The sequence below is a fragment of the Coregonus lavaretus genome (genome assembly GCF_964263955.1).
Source record: "Coregonus lavaretus genome assembly, contig: HAP1_SCAFFOLD_647, whole genome shotgun sequence".
Lineage (NCBI taxonomy): Eukaryota > Metazoa > Chordata > Actinopteri > Salmoniformes > Salmonidae > Coregonus > Coregonus lavaretus.
The window spans coordinates 109,858-133,266 of NW_028156749.1; the positions used below are offsets into that span (position 1 = coordinate 109,858).

Below are 23,409 nucleotides of genomic sequence, written 5' to 3' on the forward strand. Positions count from 1 at the left end.
GTTGTAGTGTAGTCACAGTGAGGGATTATATTAAAGTATGTTGTAGTGTAGTCACAGTGAGGGATGATATTAAAGTATGTTATAGTGTAGTCACAGTGAGGGATGATATTAACATATGTTGTAGTGTAGTCACAGTGAGGGATGATATTAAAGTCTGTTATAGTGTAGTCACAGTGAGGGATGATATTAAAGTATGTTGTAGTGTAGTCACAGTGAGGGATGATATTAAAGTCTGTTATAGTGTAGTGACAGTGAGGGATGATATTAAAGTCTGTTATAGTGTAGTCACAGTGAGGGATTGTATTAAAGTATGTTGTAGTGTAGTCACAGTGAGGGATGATATTAATGTATGTTGTAGTGTAGTCACAGTGAGGGATGATATTAAAGTCTGTTATAGTGTAGTCACAGTGAGGGATGATATTAAAGTCTGTTATAGTGTAGTCACAGTGAGGGATTATATTAAAGTATGTTGTAGTGTAGTCACAGTGAGGGATGATATTAAAGTATGTTATAGTGTAGTCACAGTGAGGGATGATATTAAAGTCTGTTATAGTGTAGTGACAGTGAGGGATTATATTAAAGTATGTTGTAGTGTAGTCACAGTGAGGGATAATATTAAAGTATGTTGTAGTGTAGTCACAGTGAGGGATTATGAAGTATGTTATATTGTAGTCACAGTGAGGGATGATATTAAAGTATGTTATAGTGTAGTCACAGTGAGGGATGATATTAAAGTCTGTTATAGTGTAGTGACAGTGAGGGATTATATTAAAGTATGTTGTAGTGTAGTCACAGTGAGGGATAATATTAAAGTATGTTGTAGTGTAGTCACAGTGAGGGATTATGAAGTATGTTATATTGTAGTCACAGTGAGGGATGATATTAAAGTATGTTATAGTGTAGTCACAGTGAGGGATGATATTAAAGTATGTTGTAGTGTAGTCACAGTGAGGGATTATATTAAAGTATGTTGTAGTGTAATCACAGTGAGTGATGATATTAAAGTATTGTAGTGTAGTCACAGTGAGGGATGATATTAAAGTATGTTATAGTGTAGTCACAGTGAGGGATGCTATTAAAGTATGTTGTAGTGTAGTCACAGTGAGGGATGATGATGTATGTAATAGTGTAGTCACAGTGAGGGATGATGATGTCTGTTATAGTGTAGTCACAGTAAGTCCCCACAGCAATGTTTCAACATCTAGTGAGGAGAGCAGAGCAGGGCAGAGCAGAGCAGGGTAGGGCAGAGCAGAGCAGAGCAGGGTAGGGTAGGGTAGGGTAGGGCAGAGCAGGGTAGGGTAGGGTAGAGCAGGGCAGAGCAGGGTAGGGCAGAGCAGGGTAGGGCAGGGCAGAGCAGGGTAGAGCAGGGTAGGGCAGGGCAGAGCAGGGTAGGGCAGAGGAGAGCAGAGCAGAGCAGAGCAGGGCAGAGCAGGGCAGGGCAGAGCAGAGCAGAGCAGAGGAGAGCAGAGCAGGGCAGGGCAGAGCAGGGCAAAGCAGGGCAGGGTAGGGCAGAGGAGAGCGGAGCAGGGTAGGGCAGAGGAGAGCAGAGCAGGGCAGAGCAGGGCGGGGCAGGGCAGGGCAGAGCAGGGCAGAGCAGGGCAGGGCAGGGCAGAGTCGAGGCAAATGATACCCTCCTGAGCCACATATACGATTTCTAACGGGCTGTTTTTGGATTGCGTAAACAACAACAGTAATTGTGTGATGGTGTTGACCTCTCACTCAAACCCACAGTCATTGTTTTGTCTTATCTTGCACCTACTCCAACATGTTCATGAATATTCTTATTATGTTACTGAATGTATCCAGAGTATTTCCAGATTTCATTATCAACAAACGCTGTGAAAAGTACTGTAAATGTAAATGCACATGCAATCAACAGTGTAATGTTTGGATCCAGTCTTGTGTTAGGTGAACTGTTGTGTCCTCACCTTTGGTCTGATTATTTCCCAATAATGTCCACAGTGTTCCCTTTCAATTGCTACCATGGTAATGCATATGCATTTTATAATTCTTCTGTTAGAAACATCTCAATTTGGCCCTATCCATATAGTGTAAGGGGTTAAATAGCATACAAATAGAAAATGTGTGTGTGTGAGTGAGTGACAGAGACAGAGATAGAGAGAGAGAGAACGAGAGAGAGAGAGAGAGAGAGAGAGAGAGAGAGAGAGAGAGAGAGAGAGAAAGAAAGAAAGAGAAAGAGAGAGAGAGAGAGAGAGAGAGTGTCATGTAGAACAGAGCAGGACAGAAGGGTTGTTACCTCCATGGTGATCCCCTCCTGCTCCAGACAGAGCCCATCCCTGCTCTTCACCTTCTGAGGACTGTAGTAACTGCTCTCCGCCTGCATCTCTGTCAACTGGTCACACACAGACACACACACAGCACACACAGAGAGAGAGAGAGAGAGAGGAAACATGGTTGATAAACATGATAGATAAACAAAGTCAACACCATTCTCTTTGGGATCTCACAGAACAAGGCCCTGGAGAGTTGTAATATTTAACTTTAAACACCAGAAAATCAGAGCGAGAAACCGAGAGAGAGAAACCGAGAGAGAGAAACCAAGAGCGAGAGAGAGAGAGAGAGAGAGAGAGAGAGAGAGAGAGAGAGAGAGAGAGAGAGAGAGAGAGAGAGAGAGAGCGGCATTGGTAGATCTGAGGAGTAACGTCTCACTGAGATGGAGAGGTTCAGAGTTTGAGAAAGAAACTCAGAGACATTAGACTCTTCTGTTGAGTGGTGGTTTCTGGTTCTCAGAACAACACACAGACTGGTCTTAAACACACTCTTCTGTTGAGTGGTGGTTTCTGGTTCTCAGAACAACACACAGACTGGTCTTAAACACACTCTTCTGTTGAGTGGTGGTTTCTGGTTCTCAGAACAACACACAGACTGGTCTTAAACACACTCTTCTGTTGAGTGGTGGTCTCTGGTTCTCAGAACAACACACAGACTGGTCTTAAACACACTTCTGTTGAGTGGTGGTCTCTGGTTCTCAGAACAACACACAGACTGGTCTTAAACACACTTCTGTTGAGTGGTGGTCTCTGGTTCTCAGAACAACACACAGACTGGTCTGAAACACACTTTTTTTGAGTGGTGGTCTCTGGTTCTCAGAACAACATACAGACTGGTCTTAACCACCCTCTTCTGGCCAGGGAGAGAGAGGAGAGAGAGAGGGGTAAGACTCTGGTCAGGGGGAGAGAGAGGGGGGTAAGACTCTGGTCAGGGGGGAGAGAGGAGAGAGAGGGGGTTAGACTCTGGTCAGGGGGAGAGAGAGAAAGAGAGGTGTGATGGCTGGCTGGGTCTGGCTCAGGACCGTGGGTGCAGCTCAGTCCCACCCTTTCAACTGTAACACAGGAAGCAGGTGTAGGCTAGAACAGACTGGAGCAGCTGCACCTTATTATACTGCTGATGGAACCACCTCCCTCTCTTTCCCTCCCTCTGTTCTCCTCTGATATCCCCCTCTTTCCCTCTCTCCCTCCCTCTGTTCTCCTCTGATTTCCCTCTCTTTCCCTCCCTCTGTTCTCCTCTGATATCCCCCTCTTTCCCTCCCTCTGTTCTCCTCTGATATCCCCCTCTTTCCCTCTCTCCCTCCCTCTGTTCTCCTCTGATATCCCTCTCTTTCCCTCCCTCTGTTCTCCTCTGATTTCCCTCTCTTTCCCTCCCTCTGTTCTCCTCTGATATCCCCCTCTTTCCCTCCCTCTGTTCTCCTCTGATATCCCCCTCTTTCCCTCCCTCTGTTCTCCTCTGATATCCCCCTCTTTCCCTCCCTCTGTTCTCCTCTGATATCCCCCTCTTTCCCTCTCTCCCTCCCTCTGTTCTCCTCTGATATCCCCCTCTTTCCCTCTCTCCCTCCCTCTGTTCTCCTCTGATATCCCCCTCTTTCCCTCTCCCCCTCCCTCTGTTCTCCTCTGATTTCCCTCTCTTTCCCTCCCTCTGTTCTCCTCTGATATCCCCCTCTTTCCCTCTCTCCCTCCCTCTGTTCTCCTCTGATATCCCTCTCTTTCCCTCCCTCTGTTCTCCTCTGATATCCCTCTCCTTCCCTCTCTTTCCCCCCCTCTGTTCTCCTCTGATATCCCTCTCTTTCCCTCTCATCTTCTCCCTCTGTTCTCCTCTGATAACCCTCTCCTTCCCTCTCTTTCCCTCCCTCTGTTCTCCTCTGATATCCCGCTCTTTCCCTCTCTTCCCCTCCCTCTGTTCTCCTCTGTTCTCCTCTGATATCCCTCTCTTTCCCTCTTTCCCCCCCTCTGTTCTCCTCTGATATCCCTCTCTTTCCCTCTCTTTCCCTCCCTCTGTTCTCCTCTGATAACCCTCTCCTCTTCTCCCTCTGTTCTCCTCTGATTTCCCTCTCTTTCCCTCCCTCTGTTCTCCTCTGATATCCCTCTCTTTCCCTCTTCCCCCCCCTCTGTTCTCCTCTGATATCCCTCTCTTTCCCTCTTTCCCCCCCTCTGTTCTCCTCTGATATCCCTCTCTTTCCCTCCCTCTGTTCTCCTCTGATTTCCCTCTCTTTCCCTCCCTCTGTTCTCCTCTGATATCCTCTCTTTCCCTCTTTCCCCCCCTCTGTTCTCCTCTGATATCCCTCTCTTTCCCTCTCTTTCCCTCCCTCTGTTCTCCTCTGATATCCCTCTCTTTCCCTCTTCTCCTCCCTCTGTTCTCCTCTGATATCCCTCTCTTTCCCTCCCTCTGTTCTCCTCTGATATCCCTCTCTTTCCCTCCCTCTCTCTCTCCTTTCCTCGTTCCGCTGGTTTAATCACGTGCCTTCCCAGCAACCCCTGGGAGTGGCAGCAAGCAACAAGGACCGTTCTGAAAGAGTGAGAGAGCGATTTGTTTCACCACGTCAACGCTGCTCCTAGCTCTCTGAAGACCTGCCCATCAGACAAATCACTGCTGATGCCTTATCCAGAGACAACATGGCCTCCTGGCGAGGCTAGGATAACATAGCGGCTAGCGTAGCAGGACTCTGCTGACTGTACCTGGGCCTAAAACAATATAGTAACTGGATGGAGCTTTAGTTACCGCTGCTAAGCTAGCTACCTCTTCTGTCGTCAGCCAGTATGGCCCTAAAAGGTCCAACACTAATAAAATTGTGCTTTATTAGGCATCTTGAACGTTCATTAACTTTTAAAACACGTTTCAATGGGCTCACTGATCCTTAGGAGCTTGACAGCCAACCAAGAGTCAAAAAGATGAAACAACCATGTTTTTGATGGGAACGCTTTGTTCAAAACACTACAAACATCAATACTCCCATGTGCTGAGAATGGAAAAAATCCTAAAATGACAAGTTGTCAACAGCAGATCAGCAAGTGAATAATTGAATGGGACTATGCCTAGTAGGACAAGGCTTTTTCTCTTTCCAACCTTCCACCCGTCTGTATAAGTCATTAGGTAAAATGCCAGTATTTCTGATCAAATAACATGGATTGATCTAGAGGAGTTATTCTCAATCAGAAGGTGAAATAACGTTCTGGTGTTTAATTGCCATGTCAGAGAGAGGCAGGTCCATGTACTGCCTGTCTGGCTGTTCAAAGGGGAAATTCCCCCTCAAATTAAATACTTCCGCTAAATGTGAACGTTTAAAATCAAACGCCATCCCTTCGGCTGTCTGCAATTACTCCTGAGGAGAGGAGAGCCAATTAATTGATTAAAAGAACTCAAACACTACAGGAACAATTTAAACATTATTAGAAAAGCGGCAGGCTCCATTTGGCATGATATTTAACCTCCTTCCCCCAATGAGATGCTAATGCAGAAACGTGATCTGAGGGATCTGAACCTGAGGGAAAACACAGATGAATGCCAATGATTCTGAGAGAGGAGAGAGAGAGAGAGAGCGGGAGGGTAAGATTATGGAGCGTATCTGGTTGTGAATAGTCATATCATACCATGTATTATGTCTAAAACATTAACGTGACCCCAGACGGCAGTTAGCAGTTACAGGTCACTCTCCATCCCTTACCCTCGTACCCCGCACACACACCCCTCCCCGTACTGTACCACAAACACACACACACACACACACACCTCCCCGTACTTTACCACACACCCCCCTCCCCGTACCGTACCACAGAGACACACCTCCCCGTACCGTACCACACACCCCTCCCCGTACCGTACCACACAGAGACAAAGAGAAAGAGGATGTAGATGTCCTGCAGATCAAGCTGCTGTACTGTAAAACTAAACCACAACTGGAAAGGTAGCGGTGGTACAACAACAACAATGTTAGTAGGAAAAATGCATAACTGCTAACATAACTATATATAATTTTTTGTCTTTAGAAATTCAATTCTAGCACATTATCTGAAAGAATGTCCACAATATTCCAACCCTCCACACACACACTCCCTGGTGTTCCTACCTTGAACGTGACAGAGGCCTTGGTGCAATAGAACCCTATGGAGACAACAGGGTCTTTAGGTGTGTTCTGCTGTGGGCTGGAGCCGCCTACACCTCCCTCCTCCCGCTGCTGGTAGAAGCCTTCCTCTCCCTCCTCATCCTCAGCTCCCACGATGGCTGGGACGAAGGACCAGGCCCAGGACACCCAGCCCTGGTCCCCCTCCTCCCCCTGCATGTAAAGCTCTGTGCTGGGGTACTGTCCTGCCATGGCCTGGGCCTCTGGGTCTCCTTCCAGACCTGAGGAACAATAAGACACAACACAGATCGGTCAGCTCCATGTCAATACACTGGAAGGCTGGGGGACTATGGGAAGGCTGGGGGACTATGGGAAGGCTGGGGGACTATGGGAAGGCTGGGGGACTATGGGAAGGCTGGGGGACTATGGGAAGGCTGGGGGGACTATGGGAAGGCTGGGGGACTATGGGAAGGCTGGGGGACTATGGGAAGGCTGGGGGACTATGGGAAGGCTGGGGGACTATGGGAAGGCTGGGGGACTATGGGAATAATTGTGTTTAGTTCATTAGGATCCCCATTAGCTGTTGCACATGCAGCAGCTACCCTTCCTGTGGACCAAACAGAACACAAGTACAGAACACGTTTAGACATCAACAACCTAAGTGTCCTGTAAGAAGATAGACATCAACAACCTAAGTGTCCTGTAAGAAGATAGACATCAACAACCTAAGTGTCCTGTAAGAAGATAGACATCAACAACCTAAGTGTCCTGTAAGAAGATAGACATCAACAACCTAAGTGTCCTGTAAGAAGATAGACATCAACAACCTAAAAGTCCTGTAAGAAGATAGACATCAACAACCTAAGTGTCCTGTAATGAGATAGACATCAACAACCTAAGTGTCCTGTAAGAAAATAGACATCAACAACCTAAGTGTCCTGTAATGAGATAGACATCAACAACCTAAGTGTCCTGTAATGAGATAGACATCAACAACCTAAGTGTCCTGTAATGAGATAGACATCAACAACCTAAGTGTCCTGTAATGAGATAGACATCAACAACCTAAGTGTCCTGTAATGAGATAGACATCAACAACCTAAGTGTCCTGTAAGAAGATAGACATCAACAACCTAAGTGTCCTGTAAGAAGATAGACATCAACAACCTAAGTGTCCTGTAAGAAGATAGACATCAACAACCTAAGTGTCCTGTAAGAAGAGGACCCTTGCCAAATGAAATCTGTTTGACATATCAATGTCCCATAGAGGCAGAATATTGATGAAAAGAAGACACTTTAATAAAGTCCAATGTGTTCAACCATATTGCTCTTAGCTACTGTTTAAACACTCAACTTAAAACATAGAACCTTAAACCTTAAAACAACAAACCCTTGCGGACTTAGTGATAATGCAATTATAGGAACTCTCATAATTTCAGGGAATGAATGAACCATCAGTGAAAGAAAACACAGCTTTGATTACACGTCAGTCAGACAGCGGCGTGACGTAGCCCTCAATGAATTTGGTCTTCCTGTGGGTTGGACTGAAAGTTGATTCAGCTGGGAGCTGAACACTACAAACAACTGAAGGCAGAGCCAGAGAGGACTCAGCAAAGTTGATTCAGCTGGCAGCTGAACACTACAAACAACTGGAGGCAGAGCCGAGGCACGCAGGTGAGGCAGGATGTAGTGGTTTTCAGTCAGACAGGCAGTCAGGTAGGCAGACAGGTAAGCAGGCATTCAGTCAGATAGGCAGCCAGTCTGTCAGTCAGATGAGAAGGCAGCCAGTCAGGCAGCCAGGCAGTCAGTCAGTCAGGCAGCCAGTCAGTCAGCCAGTCAGTCCATAATGCTTCAGACTAGAGCAGTGGTTCCCAAACTTTTTCACTCATGCCCCCCTTCCATCATCAGCAATTTTAAAGTGAATTTCCTAACAAAGAAGAGGAGTAGGTGGCCAGTACGTTGCAATACACTTTAGTGAACTATTAACAGAATCTATTTATAAAATAATACATATGGGAGCAGTCAGCCTAAAAAACCTAGCGGAGAAAAACGTTAGCTGGCATGGGCTAATTGATCTGGACATTTCTGACAAGTTTTAAATAGTTATAAATAATTCCTTAAAAAGCAGATCTACAATAATAATAATGTGGGGGGAGGGACTCCCCTGCCGACCCCCAGCTTGGGAACCACTGGGCTAGAGGGTTCAGCCCAACCAACCTGCCTGGCAGCATCCTGACTGTAGAGTCCTGTTCATGGCTAACCAAGGGCTGAATCACAGCGACCACAGTCAGTCAAAGGCCTTGGCCAGGACCAGGGGAGAGGAGCTGGGGGGCTGTGGGCTGCAGCCAAACCACTCGGCCAGGGGCTGGGGCCAACGTGGCTCCCCTGACCTATGAACCTATCCCATCGTGTCCGTTTCCCTGAGCTGGCCTGCTCCCCTCTGCGACAGCCAGCGGAAGCTGATGTCAATAGACAAGAATGTGCTCTCTCTCTCTCTCTCAAAACAATACCCCACGTGAGGTCACAGCACAGGAATCCCACAGGCTTAGGCGGTGAAAATTATGTCATGTTTTAATTAAATCTTTCACTTTGCGAATTGGCAGTTGAGAAATCCACTGTTGTGGCTTTTTCTGGTCGTCGTTTTTTTTAAACTTCCTGTGAGTCTTTGAGGTGTCAGTTCTACACACCAAGCACTTCTACTTCCAGCCCTGCCTGCCTGCCCACTCAGATAGATTTGAAGTTGTGAAGCAATAAAAAGAAAGAGTAATTAAAAATCAAGTGATCAGAACTGTGGCTGGGAAGAGGCTTTGAAGTGTTAATCCTGGTAGTGACAGAGACAGACAGACAGACAGACAGACAGGGCCTCCAGATTCCCTTAGAGATAAAAACCCTCTGGCTATGTCCCAAACCACACCCTGTCCCCTAGTGCACTACATAGGGAATAGGATGCCATTTGGAACACGTGATAAAAAGATGCCACTGGAACGGTTTCAGGTCTCTGACCAGCAGGTGAGGAGTGAAATGTTCCTTTCCCCCTCGGTGCAGTCTGAGCTGATCGCTGTGACTGGATGAGCGGTGGCACTACAGAGCTGAACAGTCAGACTGGATGAGAGGTGGCACTACAGAGCTGAACAGTCAGACTGGATGAGAGAGGACATTACAGAGCTGAACAGTCAGACTGGATGAGAGAGGACATTACAGAGCTGAACAGTCAGACTGAATGACTAGTGGCACTACAGAGCTGAACAGTCAGACTGGATGAGAGGTGGCACTACAGAGCTGAACAGTCAGACTGGATGAGAGGTGGCACTACAGAGCTGAACAGTCAGACTGGATGAGAGGTGGCACTACAGAGCTGAACAGTCAGATTGGAATAGAGAGGACACTACAGAGCTGAACAGTCAGACTGGATGAGAGGTGGCACTACAGAGCTGAACAGTCAGACTGGATGAGAGGTGGCACTACAGAGCTGAACAGTCAGACTGGATGAGAGGTGGCACTACAGAGCTGAACAGTCAGATTGGAATAGAGAGGACACTACAGAGCTGAACAGTCAGACTGGATGAGAGAGGACATTACAGAGCTGAACAGTCAGACTGGATGAGAGAGGACATTACAGAGCTGAACAGTCAGACTGGATGACTAGTGACACTACAGAGCTGAACAGTCAGACTGGATGAGAGAGGACATTACAGAGCTGAACGGTCAGACTGGATGAGAGAGGACATTACAGAGCTGAACAGTCAGACTGAATGACTAGTGACACTACAGAGCTGAACAGTCAGACTGGATGAGAGGTGGCACTACAGAGCTGAACAGTCAGACTGGATGAGAGAGGACATTACAGAGCTGAACAGTCAGACTGGATGAGAGAGGACATTACAGAGCTGAACAGTCAGACTGGATGAGAGAGGACATTACAGAGCTGAACAGTCAGACTGGATGAGAGGTGGCACTACAGAGCTGAACAGTCAGACTGGATGATAGAGGACATTACAGAGCTGAACAGTCAGACTGGATGAGAGAGGACATTACAGAGCTGAACAGTCAGACTGGATGAGAGAGGACATTACAGAGCTGAACAGTCAGACTGGATGACTAGTGACACTACAGAGCTGAACAGTCAGACTGGATGACTAGTGACACTACAGAGCTGAACAGTCAGACTGGATGAGAGAGGACATTACAGAGCTGAACAGTCAGACTGGATGAGAGAGGACATTACAGAGCTGAACAGTCAGACTGGATGAGAGAGGACATTACAGAGCTGAACAGTCAGACTGGATGAGAGAGGACATTACAGAGCTGAACAGTCAGACTGGATGAGAGAGGACACTACAGAGCTGAACAGTCAGACTGGATGACTAGTGACACTACAGAGCTGAACAGTCAGACTGGATGACTAGTGACACAACTACACCTTCCCACTCCACAGACACCAAGCCCCTCCTCCTTCTGTGCTGTGTGCACCAAGCCCCTCCCGTGCCCCTCAACAACACAGATGAAAGACCACTTCTTCCTCTCTAACAAAAAGCAGTTTCAACTCGGTATTTGCATTTGAGATTTGGGCCAACAGAATCGGTCAATTCCCCTTCTTTTTTTTATTTGTATATAATTATTAGATTATTATTATTTTAATTTTTTTTACACCAAATAAAAACGTATACACACGAACCTGCCCAAACCTGCATGTTCACACCCCCATCCCTTCCCTACTGTCTGCATTATTGTTTGCCACTTGGCCTTAAATTGTACCAATTTGTTTTTCTCAGTCGGCGTCGCCCATGCTATTTCAATATTTCAATAATAAATCATTTGATAATTCCATTGTGTTAATGATGTCGGATTGATTTCCACGTTTTTAATATACGTTTTTTCAAGATGAGTGATGAGAAGAGAATCGTCCAGCCCATTGGGTATCTCACTACACCCCCATATGCCACGTCTTGAAAAATGCAGACAGATGGATTAAAAGTAAGTTTACATTGTAATACTTCTGACAGCCAACTTTCTAACTCCGCCCATTACTTTTGGACTTCATAACATTCCCAGAAGGCATGGATTATTGAATCGTTGTTAGGTTTACACTTAAGACATGACTCTGCCGTTGTGCTGTAGAATGTGAATTTTGTCTCTTGTATAATACATTCTATACATTAGTTTATACTGGATTAAGTGTACATTTTCGGTAAGTGTACATTTGTTAGTTATGGCCCAACATTCCCTCCATCTTGTGCCAACATCAGTTATTTTTAAGTCTTGGTTCCAACAGTTTTTCCTAAGAGATTGTCAGTTGGATATGCTCTCTGCAAGGATTTCTATATCTTACCTATCAATCATATGAAAATCATTTTCTGACTCAAATAAGATTCCCTCAAGGTTGCTCTGATGTCGAAAAGATTTCAAATCGAAATTTAGTGATAAGTAACTTTAAAAATGCATGTATTTGAAATGATCTACATTGGTCAGTCCAAAATTACTTTTTAATTCTGTCATGGAAATAAATGAATTTCCTGTTACCAAGTCATCTACGGTTTCTATGCCTTTAGTTTTCTATGTGGACCAATTTATCAGTGAATTCTGAAAAGCTATCCAAGGATTGTTCCATAAGGTTGTGTTTTTAGGGAGTGATATTGGTTCTTGTAGAATACGTTTCATTTTCTTCCATATAGTTACAGTGTTCTTAACTAGGAAGCTATTAATGTTCTTAGCTTTATCCTTTGAAAATGGACACGTGAAAAGATTCTGGGGATGAGCATCTTCAGTATGTACCCATCGTTCCTCTTTAGTGTATTTAACTATATGGAACCATGCCATTTTAAAGAGGTTTATTCTACCTGTAAGATTTATGGGAATATTATTACATTTAATTAGATCTGTTTCATATTGTTGATTAATGGAATAAAGTTATCTTTATATATTTCTTGTTTGTTGTCACTTAAACATTCTAAGTATTTCATATTATTTGTGGTCCACATAAAGGATTACTGTAGATTATTAGTTATTCTTTTTCTTTTTCGGGGGTTTTCAACATTAATTTTATATCCTGAGATTTTAGAGTATTCTGAAAATATGTTTTGCAAATGGGGCATTGCGTTTTCAATATTGGTCAAGTATAATCAGGAGATCATCTGTAAAAAAAAAAAAAATGTTTAGTTTCTATTCATGTTTATCAATACTGATACCTGTTACGTGTGGGTCCTGTCTAATTCTTTCTGCAAGCGGTTCAATTACCAGGGCAAACAGGAGGGGGAGAGAGGACATCCATGTCTTGTGCCCCTTTCTAAAGCAATTTCATCAGATAATACATTATTTGTGTATATTTTTGCTTTAGGACATTTATTCAATATTTTTATAAAATGTATTATTTCAGCTGGAAAGTTAAAAACTTCCAAAGTTTTGAATAGAAAAGGCCATTCAAGACGTCGAAAACCTTTTGGCATTAACAGCTATTATTGATAAATCTATAATTTTGTTTTTTTGCATATTGTATTAAACTGAAACATGTTCTTGTTTGTGTCTATTTTTTATAAACCCTGTTTGATATGTATCAGGTCTGGTAAGATACTTTTGCTATTCTATTGCTTATAAGCTTTATTATTATTTTATTGTCACAATTTATTAAACTTATGGGTCTATAATCAGCAGGGGATGCTCCAGATTTTCCTGGTTTTAACATAACAGAAATAACTGATTGATATATGGAGCTAGAAAGTATTGAATTGAGTGACGTGTGTTGTCATTTGTGTAAATAGGTGGACTACTTTGTCAAAATGTTGAACAGAATTCTATGGGAAAGCCATCCATTCCTGGTGCTTTTCTCCTAATGTTTTAACAGTATCTAATAATTTATGTATTCTTGGGTGATCTCTGTTTTTAGGGATTCTTTTTTGTCTGCTGATAATTCCTTCAGAGTTGTTGAGTCTAAGAAGGCTTTACGATCCGTCCAACTGTTGTTTCATTACGATTTATATACATTTTAAAATAAACTTTAAATTGTCATTAATCGCGTTGTTGTTTCTAATTACTGTTTTGTATCTTTACCTTTTACAATTACAACTGCTTTAGCATGTATTTGTTTTGTGAGAGCTGAAAAATATTTACCAGGTTTACTTGCCATTAAGTAGTATGCTTTATTTGAGTTTAACATGTAGTTGTTGGCTCTCTTCAAGAGTAAAAGATCATATTCGTGCTTAAGTTAAAACATTTTATTTTCTTCTTTACCTTGTACGATTTTTTATGGGCTTTTTCTAAGATACGCTACATGACCAAAAGTATGTGGACACCTGCTCGTCAAACATCTCATTCCAAAATCATGGGCATTAATATGGAGTTGGTCCCCCCTTTGTCTGCTATAACAGCCTCCACTCTTCTGGGAAGGCTTTCCACTAGATGTTGGAACATTACAGCGGGTACTTGCTTCCATTCAGCCACAAGAGCATTAGTGAGGTCGGGCACTGATGTTGGGAGATTAGGCCTGGCTCGCAGTCGGCGTTCCAATTCATCCCAAAGGTGGTTCAATGGGGTTGAGGTCAGGGCTCTGTGCAGGCCAGTCAAGTTCTTCCACACCGATCTCAACAAACCATTTTTGTAAGGACGTCGCTTTGTGCATAGGGGCATTGTCATGCTAAAACAGGAAAGGGCCTTCCCCAAACTGTTGCCACAAAGTTGGAAGCACAGAATCATCTAGAATGTCATTGTATGCTGTAGCGTTAAGATTTCCCTTCACTGGAACTAAGGGGCCTAGCCCGAACCATGAAAAAAAGCCCCAGACCATTATTCCTCCTCCACCAAACTTTACAGTTGGCACTATGCATTGGGCAGGTAGCGTTCTCCTGGCATCCGCAAAATCCAGATTCGTCCGTCGGACTGCCAGAAGGTGAAGCGTGATTCATCACTCCAGAGAACACGCTTCCACTGCTCCAGAGTCCAATGGCGGAGAGCTTTACACCACTCCAGCCGACGCTTGGCATTGCACATGGTGATCTTAGGCTTGTGTGCGGCTGCTTGGCCATGGAAACCTATTTCACAAAGCTCCTGACGAACAGTGTTTGTGCTGATGTTGCTTCCAGAGGCAGTTTGGAACTCGGTAGTGAGTGTTGCAACCGAGGACATACTTTTATATATCTAGTGTAGTGATTTTTTTTTTTTACATTTTAATTTCTAAATCAGATTTCACTTTAGCGCAGTATGAGATTATCATTCCCCTAATGTACGCCTTAAAGGCATCCCAAATGATATCGGCGTCAGCTTTTCTCTGTTTCGGGTCTAGAAGATGCGCACCGTTTATTCTCCATGTGTATTTTCTATTGATGTAATTAAACATGATACCGGAGGATGTCAGGGGAAAGGGTTTATTCTTATTTATCAGGATGGCTGCACCTCTGCTGTTATTACAGTAGGTGGCAGCATAGGCCACTCCAACCCAGCTCCTTCTTAGATGTTTTCTCTCTCTCTCTCTCTCTCTCTCTCTCTCCCTCTCTCTCTCCCCCTCTCTCTCTCCCCCTCTCTCTCTCCCCCTCTCTCTCTCTCCCCCACTCTCTCTCTCCCCCTCTCTCTCTCTCCCCCTCTCTCTCCCCCTCTCCCCCTCTCTCTATCCCCCTCTCTCCCTCCCTCCCTCCCTCTCTCTCTCTCCCTCTCTCTCTCCCTCCCTCCCTCTCTCCCTCCCTCCCTCTCCCTCTTCCTAACTCTTCTCATATTTCTCTAAACCTTTATATTTCTTTTTTGCAGACTTCAATTCATTTCATACAGAGAGGAGGGAAAACACTGGTTAATGGTGAGTGATTGAATGTTTTGGTGAATGACACACAGGCAACTTAATGTGTTCCACGTATTATACATAACATTAATAAAGCATTGGTTGGATTCCACCTAAAACTCACACTGATTCACACACAGTCACACTAACACACTAAGAAACTCTTTCCAGTTCATTAGTTAGAAAAAGAAAACACCTTCAAATGGACGAATTAATATTCCCTTTGAAAATGTTCTTAAGAGAACCACAGGCAATTAAAAGTCACGGCCTATTAATGTGTCCTGAGTGGGAACACACTGAATCCATTACACTCTCTCTCTCTGTCTGTCTCTCTCTCACACATCATCAAACACACACACACACAGTCAAACACACACACAGGCAAACCCACACACACAGGCAAACCCACACACACAGTCAAACACACACACACAGTCAAACACACACACAGTCAAACACACACACAGTCAAACCCACATACACAGTCAAACCCACATACACAGTCAAACACACACACACACACAGTCAAACACACACACACAGTCAAACACACACACACACAGTCAAACACACACACACACACAGTCAAACACACACACACACACAGTCAAACACACACACACACACACAGTCAAACACACACACAGGTTCTGTTCCAACATTGCAGTTACTGGAACAGGCCACAGTCAACGGGAGATAGACTAGACCCATTACACACACACACACACACAGGGAAACACACACACACACACACACAGCAACACACACACACACACACACGGTGAAACACACACACGGTGAAAAACACACACAAACAGGGAAACACACACAAGGAACCAGACAGAGACAGAGTGCTGAAGCCCAGCAGGCCACTAAAACTAAACGCAGCCAAAAGCACCCTATGGGGAACATGTGAGATGTTTAAGTGATGTCAACTATGTATGATGGTGGGATCGTATTGCACAGAGCATATTCAAATCCTTCTTTCATATGTCAGTAAAAGCACGGAGGGCCTTAATAAAGACAACAATATGTATAGTGGCCTCTGTGGCGACTGTCCAACAGCAGAATGATGCTCCAAACAACTAACAGCAATATTAGCACACAACTGGATCATCTCTCCAAAACATGTTTAACCATCTTCAACCATCTCCGTCTAGAACTCTTCCTTCAAAACAATTCAGATTTATCCTCCAGTTATTCAGTGAAACACACTAACAGTCCCTTTGCCTGTCACTGAACAACACACACACACGGTGAAACACACACACACGCGGTGAAACACAAACACACACGGTGAAACACACACACACACACGGTGAAACACACACACGGTGAAACACACACACGGTGAAACACACACACACACGGTGAAACACACACACACACACACGGTGAAACACACACACACACACGGTGAAACACACACACGTTGAAACACACACACCAGAACAAGTCTGCTTCCCTCCCGTTTCTCTCCATCTCCTCCAGCGTAACAAGATGTGGAGTGCTCAGTTTCCAAGCAGCGGTCCCCTCTTGTATATTTTTGTGATAGGATACTAATTCATTCTCAGGGTCCCACATAGCAGTAGCATGACACCAATGCTTACATCTGGCATCGGACAGAGAAGGGAGCCCGTGCCAACTAACACTAAAGTTCCAGCAAACGAGAGAGAGAGAGAGAGAGAGAGAGAGAGAGAGAGAGAGAGAGAGAGAGAGAGAGAGAGAGAGAGAGCAAGAGAGAGAGAGAGAGAGAGAGAGAGAGAGAGAGAGAGAGAGAGAGAGAGAGAGAGAGAGAGAGAGAGAGAGAGAGCGAGAGAGAGAGATATGGGGAAAGGAGGGAAGGAGGGAGACAGAGAGAGAGAGAGAGAGAGAGAGAGAGAGAGAGAGAGAGAGAGAGAGACAGAGAGAGAGAGAGAAAGAGAGCAAGAGAGCAAGAGAGAGAGCGAGCGAGCGAGCGAGAGAGAGAGAGAGCGCAAGAGAGAGAGAGAGAGAGAGAGAGAGATACCACAGGTGTGAATGATCTGAGACAAGGCAAATGTGACAATACTTGAATCAGTTTTGGAACCCATTGCCCTTTATGGTTGTGAGGTCTGGGGTCCGCTCACCAACCAAGAATTCACTAAATGGGACAAATTGAGACTGCATGCAGAATAGTGACGGAGCCTCACCTGGTAATAGTGATGGAGCCTCACCTGGTAATAGTGACGGAGCCTCACCTGGTAATAGTGACGGAGCCTCACCTGGTAATAGTGACGGAGCCTCACCTGGTAATAGTCACAGAGCCTCACCTGGTAATAGTCACAGAGCCTCGCCTGGTAATAGTGACGGAGCCTCGCCTGGTAATAGTGACGGAGCCTCACCTGGTAATAGTCACAGAGCCTCACCTGGTAATAGTGAGGGAGCCTCACCTGGTAATAGTGACGGAGCCTCACCTGGTAATAGTGACGGAGCCTCACCTGGTAATAGTCACAGAGCCTCACCTGGTAATAGTCACAGAGCCTCGCCTGGTAATAGTGACGGAGCCTCGCCTGGTAATAGTGACGGAGCCTCACCTGGTAATAGTCACAGAGCCTCGCCTGGTAATAGTCACAGAGCCTCGCCTGGTAATAGTCACAGAGCCTCGCCTGGTAATAGTGACGGAGCCTCGCCTGGTAATAGTGACGGAGCCTCACCTGGTAATAGTGACGGAGCCTCACCTGGTAATAGTGACGGAGCCTCACCTGGTAATAGTCACAGAGCCTCACCTGGTAATAGTGACGGAGCCTCACCTGGTAATAGTCACAGAGCCTCGCCTGGTAATAGTGACGGAGCCTCGTCTGGTAATAGTGACGGCGCCTCACCTGGTAATAGTCACAGAGCCTCGCCTGGTAATAGTGACGGAGCCTCGCCTGGTAATAGTGACGGAGCCTCACTTGGTAATAGTGACGGAGCCTCACCTGGTAATAGTGACGGAGCTTCACCTGGTAATAGTGACGGAGCTTCACCTGGTAATAGTGACGGAGCCTCACCTGGTAATAGTCACAGAGCCTCACCTGGTAATAGTGACGGAGCCTCACCTGGTAATAGTGACGGAGCCTCGCCTGGTAATAGTGACGGAGCCTCGCTTGGTAATAGTGACGGAGCCTCACCTGGTAATAGTGACGGAGCTTCACCTGGTAATAGTGACGGAGCTTCACCTGGTAATAGTGACGGAGCCTCACCTGGTAATAGTCACAGAGCCTCACCTGGTAATAGTGACGTAGCCTCACCTGGTAATAGTCACAGAGCCTCACTTGGTAATAGTGACGGAGCATCACCTGGTAATAGTGACGGAGCTTCACCTGGTAATAGTGACGGAGCTTCACCTGGTAATAGTGACGGAGCCTCACCTGGTAATAGTCACAGAGCCTCGCCTGGTAATAGTGACGGAGCCTCGCTTGGTAATAGTGACGGAGCCTCACTTGGTAATAGTGACGGAGCATCACCTGGTAATAGTGACGGAGCTTCACCTGGTAATAGTGACGGAGCCTCACCTGGTAATAGTCACAGAGCCTCACCTGGTAATAGTGACGGAGCCTCACCTGGTAATAGTCACAGAGCCTCGTCTGGTAATAGTGACGGAGCCTCGCCTGGTAATAGTGACGGAGCCTCACCTGGTAATAGTCAAAGAGCCTCGCCTGGTAATAGTGACGGAGCCTCGCCTGGTAATAGTGACGGAGCCTCGCCTGGTAATAGTGACAGAGCCTCACCTGGTAATAGTGACGGAGCTTCACCTGGTAATAGTGACGGAGCTTCACCTGGTAATAGTGACGGAGCTTCACCTGGTAATAGTGATGGAGCTTCACCTGGCATGGCCTCCACTCCTCCCTCTCCCCCCTGTAGTAGAGTCTAATCCCAGACTAACCTGGTGTAGTGACGATGGCCTCTCTATGGCCGCTCCCCTCCTCCCCCTCTCCGTCCTTCCCTCCTCCTATCTCTCCGTAGTAGAGGGTGAGGACCAGCTCCATGATCCTGATGAACATGGGCAGCTGCTGGTCTGTGATGGACAGCTTCAGGGACTCTACCATCGTCTGGATCTGACAGGAGGAAGATGAGGAAACACAGAGGAAACAGTTAATAAAGAGAGACGTCTAGACCAGTGCTCTCCAACCCTGTTCCTGGAGAGATACCCTCCTGTAGGGTTAACTCCAACCCTGTTCCTGGAGAGCCACCCTCCTGGAGGTTTTAACTCCAACCCTGTTCCTGGAGAGCTACCCTCCTGGAGGTTTTAACTCCAACCCTGTTCCTGGAGAGCCACCCTCCTGTAGGTTTTAACTCCAACCCTGTTCCTGGAGAGCCACCCTCCTGGAGGTTTTAACTCCAACCCTGTTCCTGGAGAGCCACCCTCCTGTAGGTTTTAACTCCAACCCTGTTCCTGGAGAGCCACCCTCATGTAGGTTAACTCCAACCCTGTTCCTGGAGAGCCACCCTCCTGGAGGTTAACTCCAACCCTGTTCCTGGAGAGCCACCCTCCTGTAGGTTAACTCCAACCCTGTTCCTGGAGAGCCTCCCTCCTGTAGGTTAACTCCAACCCTGTTCCTGGAGAGCCACCCTCATGTAGGTTAACTCCAACCCTGTTCCTGGAGAGCCACCCTCCTGGAGGTTAACTCCAACCCTGTTCCTGGAGAGCCACCCTCCTGTAGGTTAACTCCAACCCTGTTCCTGGAGAGCCTCCCTCCTGTAGGTTAACTCCAACCCTGTTCCTGGAGAGCCACCCTCCTGTAGGTTAACTCCAACCCTGTTCCTGGAGAGCCACCCTCCTGTAGGTTAACTCCAACCCTGTTCCTGGAGAGCCTCCCTCCTGTAGGTTAACTCCAACCCTGTTCCTGGAGAGCCACCCTCCTGTAGGTTAACTCCAACCCTGTTCCTGGAGAGCCTCCCTCCTGTAGGTTAACTCCAACCCTGTTCCTGGAGAGCCACCCTCCTGTAGGTTAACTCCAACCCTGTTCCTGGACACTGTCTGTGTTGTGGCATCTTTATTCCATGTCCAAAATGACAGACCGGAAGTTATTTATTCCATGTCCAAAATGACAGATCGGAAGTTATTTATTCCATGTCCAAAATGACAGACAATAAGTTTTTATTCCATGTCCAAAATGACAGACAGGAAGTTCTTTATTCCATGTTCAAAATGACAGACAGGAAGTTCTTTATTCCATGTCCAAAATGACAGACAGGAAATTATTTATTCCTTGTCCAAAATGACGGACAATAAGTTCTTTATTCCATGTCCAAAATGACAGACAATAAGTTATTTATTCCATGTCCAGAAGGGCTTTATAATAAGTATGATGAGACTTGAACAATGTTGAGAACAAGAGGTCCATGTTGACCACCATTGTCTGGATAAACTAACATACCACAAGTCACTGTGTTATAACCCAGTCTATTTAGCTAACTGGACCTATATGCCCTTTGGAACTAGCTGGGCCAAGCATACTGATATTCTACATATTGTAACAAATATGAACACTGGCTGGGCCAAGCATACTGATATTCTACATATTGGAACAACCATGAACACTGGCTGGGCCAAGCATACTGATATTCTACATATTGGAACAACCATGAACACTGGCTGGGCCAAGCATACTGATATTCTACATATTGGAACAACCATGAACACTGGCTGGGCCAAGCATACTGATATTCTACATATTGGAACAACCATGAACACTGGCTGGGCCAAGCATACTGATATTCTACATATTGGAACAACCATGAACACTGGCTGGGCCAAGCATACTGATATTCTACATATTGGAACAACCATGAACACTGGCTGGGCCAAGCATACTGATATTCTACATATTGGAACAACCATGAACACTGGCTGGGCCAAGCATACTGATATTCTACATATTGAAACAACCATGAACACTGGCTGGGCCAAGCATACTGATATTCTACATATTGGAACAACCATGAACACTGGCTGGGCCAAGCATACTGATATTCTACATATTGAAACAACCATGAACACTGGCTGGGCCAAGCATACTGATATTCTACATATTGGAACAACCATGAACACTGGCTGGGCCAAGCATACTGATATTCTACATATTGGAACAACCATGAACACTGGCTGGGCCAAGCATACTGATATTCTACATATTGGAACAACCATGAACACTGGCTGGGCCAAGCATACTGATATTCTACATATTGAAACAACCATGAACACTGGCTGGGCCAAGCATACTGATATTCTACATATTGAAACAACCATGAAATGCACAAACATACACTACCGTTCCAAAGTTTGGGGTCACTTAGTTTGAATAGGAAATATAGCAAAATGCAAAAGGAAAATATAATTGTGTCCTTCAAACTTTGCTTTCGTCAAAGAATCCTCCATTTGCAGCAATTACAGCCTTGCAGACCTTTAGTATTCTAGTTGTCAATTTGTTGAGGTAATCTGAAGAGATTTCACCCCATGCTTCCTGAAGCACCTCCCACAAGTTGGATTGGCTTGATGGGCACTTCTTACGTACCATACGGTCAAGCTGCTCCCACAACAGCTCAATAGGGTTGAGATCCGGTGACTGTGCTGGCCACTCCATTATAGACAGAATACCAGCTGACTGCTTCTTCCCTAAATAGTTATTCCATAGTTTGGAGCTGTGCTTTGGGTCATTGTCCTGTTGTAGGAGGAAATTGGCTCCAATCAAGCGCCGTCCACAGGGTATGGCATGGCGTTGCAAAATGGAGTGATAGCCTTCCTTCTTCAAGATCCTTTTTACCCTGTAAAAATCTCCCACTTTACCACCACCAAAGCACCCCCAGACCATCACATTGCCTCCACCATGCTTGACAGATGGCATCAAGCACTCCTCCAGCATCTATTCATTTGGTCTGCGTCTCACAAATGTTCTTCTTTGTGATCCGAACACCACAAACTTAAATTTGTCTGTCCATAACACTTTTTTCCAATCTTCCTCTGTCCAGTGTCTGTGTTCTTTTGCCCATCTTAATCTTTTATTTTAATTGGCCAGTCTGAGATAAGGCTTTTTCTTTGCAACTCTTCCTAAAAGGACAGCATCCCGGAGTCGCCTCTTCACTGTTGACGTTGAGACTGTGTTTTGCGGGTACTATTTAATGAAGCTGCCAGATGAGGACCTGTGAGGCGTCTGTTTCTCAAACTAGACACACTAATGTATTTGTCCTCTTGCTCAGTTGTGCACCGGGCCTCCCACTCCTCTTTCTATTCTGGTTAGAGCCAGTTTGCGCTGTTCTGTGAAGGGAGTAGTACACAGCGTTGTAAGAGATCTTCAGTTTCTTGGCAATTTCTCGCATGGAATAGCCTTCATTTCTCAGAACAAGAATAGACTGACGAGTTTCAGAAGAAAGTTATTTGTTTCTGGACATTTTGATTCAGTAATCGAACCCACAATTACTGATGCTCCAGATACTCAACTAGTCTCAAGAAGGCCAGTTTTACTGCTTCTTCAATCAGCACAACAGTTTTCAGCTGTGCTAACATAATTGCAAAAGGGTTTTCTAACAACGTGCCATTGGAACACAGGACTGATGGTTGCTGATAATGGGCCTCTGTACACCTACAGTTGAAGTCGGAAGTTTACATACACCTTAGCCAAATACATTTAAACTAATTTTTTCACAATTCCTGACATTTAATCCTAGTAAAAATTCCCTGTCTTAGGTCAGTTAGGATCACCACTTTATTTTAAGAATGTGAAATGTCAGAATAATAGTAGAGAGAATGATTTATTTCAGCTTTTATTTCTTTCATCACATTCGCAGTGGGTTAGAAGTTTACATACACTCAATTAGTATTTGGTAGCATTGCCTTTAAATTGTTTATCTTGAGTCAAACGTTTCGGGTAGCCTTCCACAAGCTTCCCACAATTCCTCCTGACAGAGCTGGTGTAACTGAGTCAGCTTTGTAGGCCTCCTTTCTCGCACACGCTTTTTCAGTTCTGCCCACAAATTTTCTATAGGATTGAGGTCAGGGCTTTGTGACTCCAATACCTTGACTTTGTTGTCCTTAAGCCATTTTACACCTTGCAAGCCACCCCCTTTTTCCTCCAAACATAACGATGTTCATTATGGCCAAACAGTGATATTTTTGTTTCATCAGACCAGAGGACATTTCTCCAAAAAGTACGATCTTTGTCCCCATGTGCAGTTGCAAACCGTAGTCTGGCTTTTTTATGGCGGTTTTGGAGCAGTGGCTTCTTCCTTGCTGAGCGGCCTTTCAGGTTATGTCGATATAGGATTCGTTTTACTGTGGATATAGATACTTTTGTACCTG

At 45.3% G+C, this 23,409-nt stretch overlaps 1 protein-coding gene across 1 annotated transcript in view; it reads right to left on the reverse strand.

The window, feature by feature from the left end:
* LOC311126014 (intermembrane lipid transfer protein VPS13B-like) overlaps positions 1 to 23,409 on the reverse strand; it is a gene marked incomplete at its 3' end in the record, with an annotated part of 210,680 nt that overhangs the window by 106,123 nt on the left and 81,148 nt on the right. The window contains 3 exon segments of the mRNA XM_084200044.1: positions 2,258 to 2,353; positions 6,359 to 6,633; positions 18,997 to 19,168. Coding sequence (XP_084056170.1) covers positions 2,258 to 2,353; positions 6,359 to 6,633; positions 18,997 to 19,168 — 543 coding nt within the window.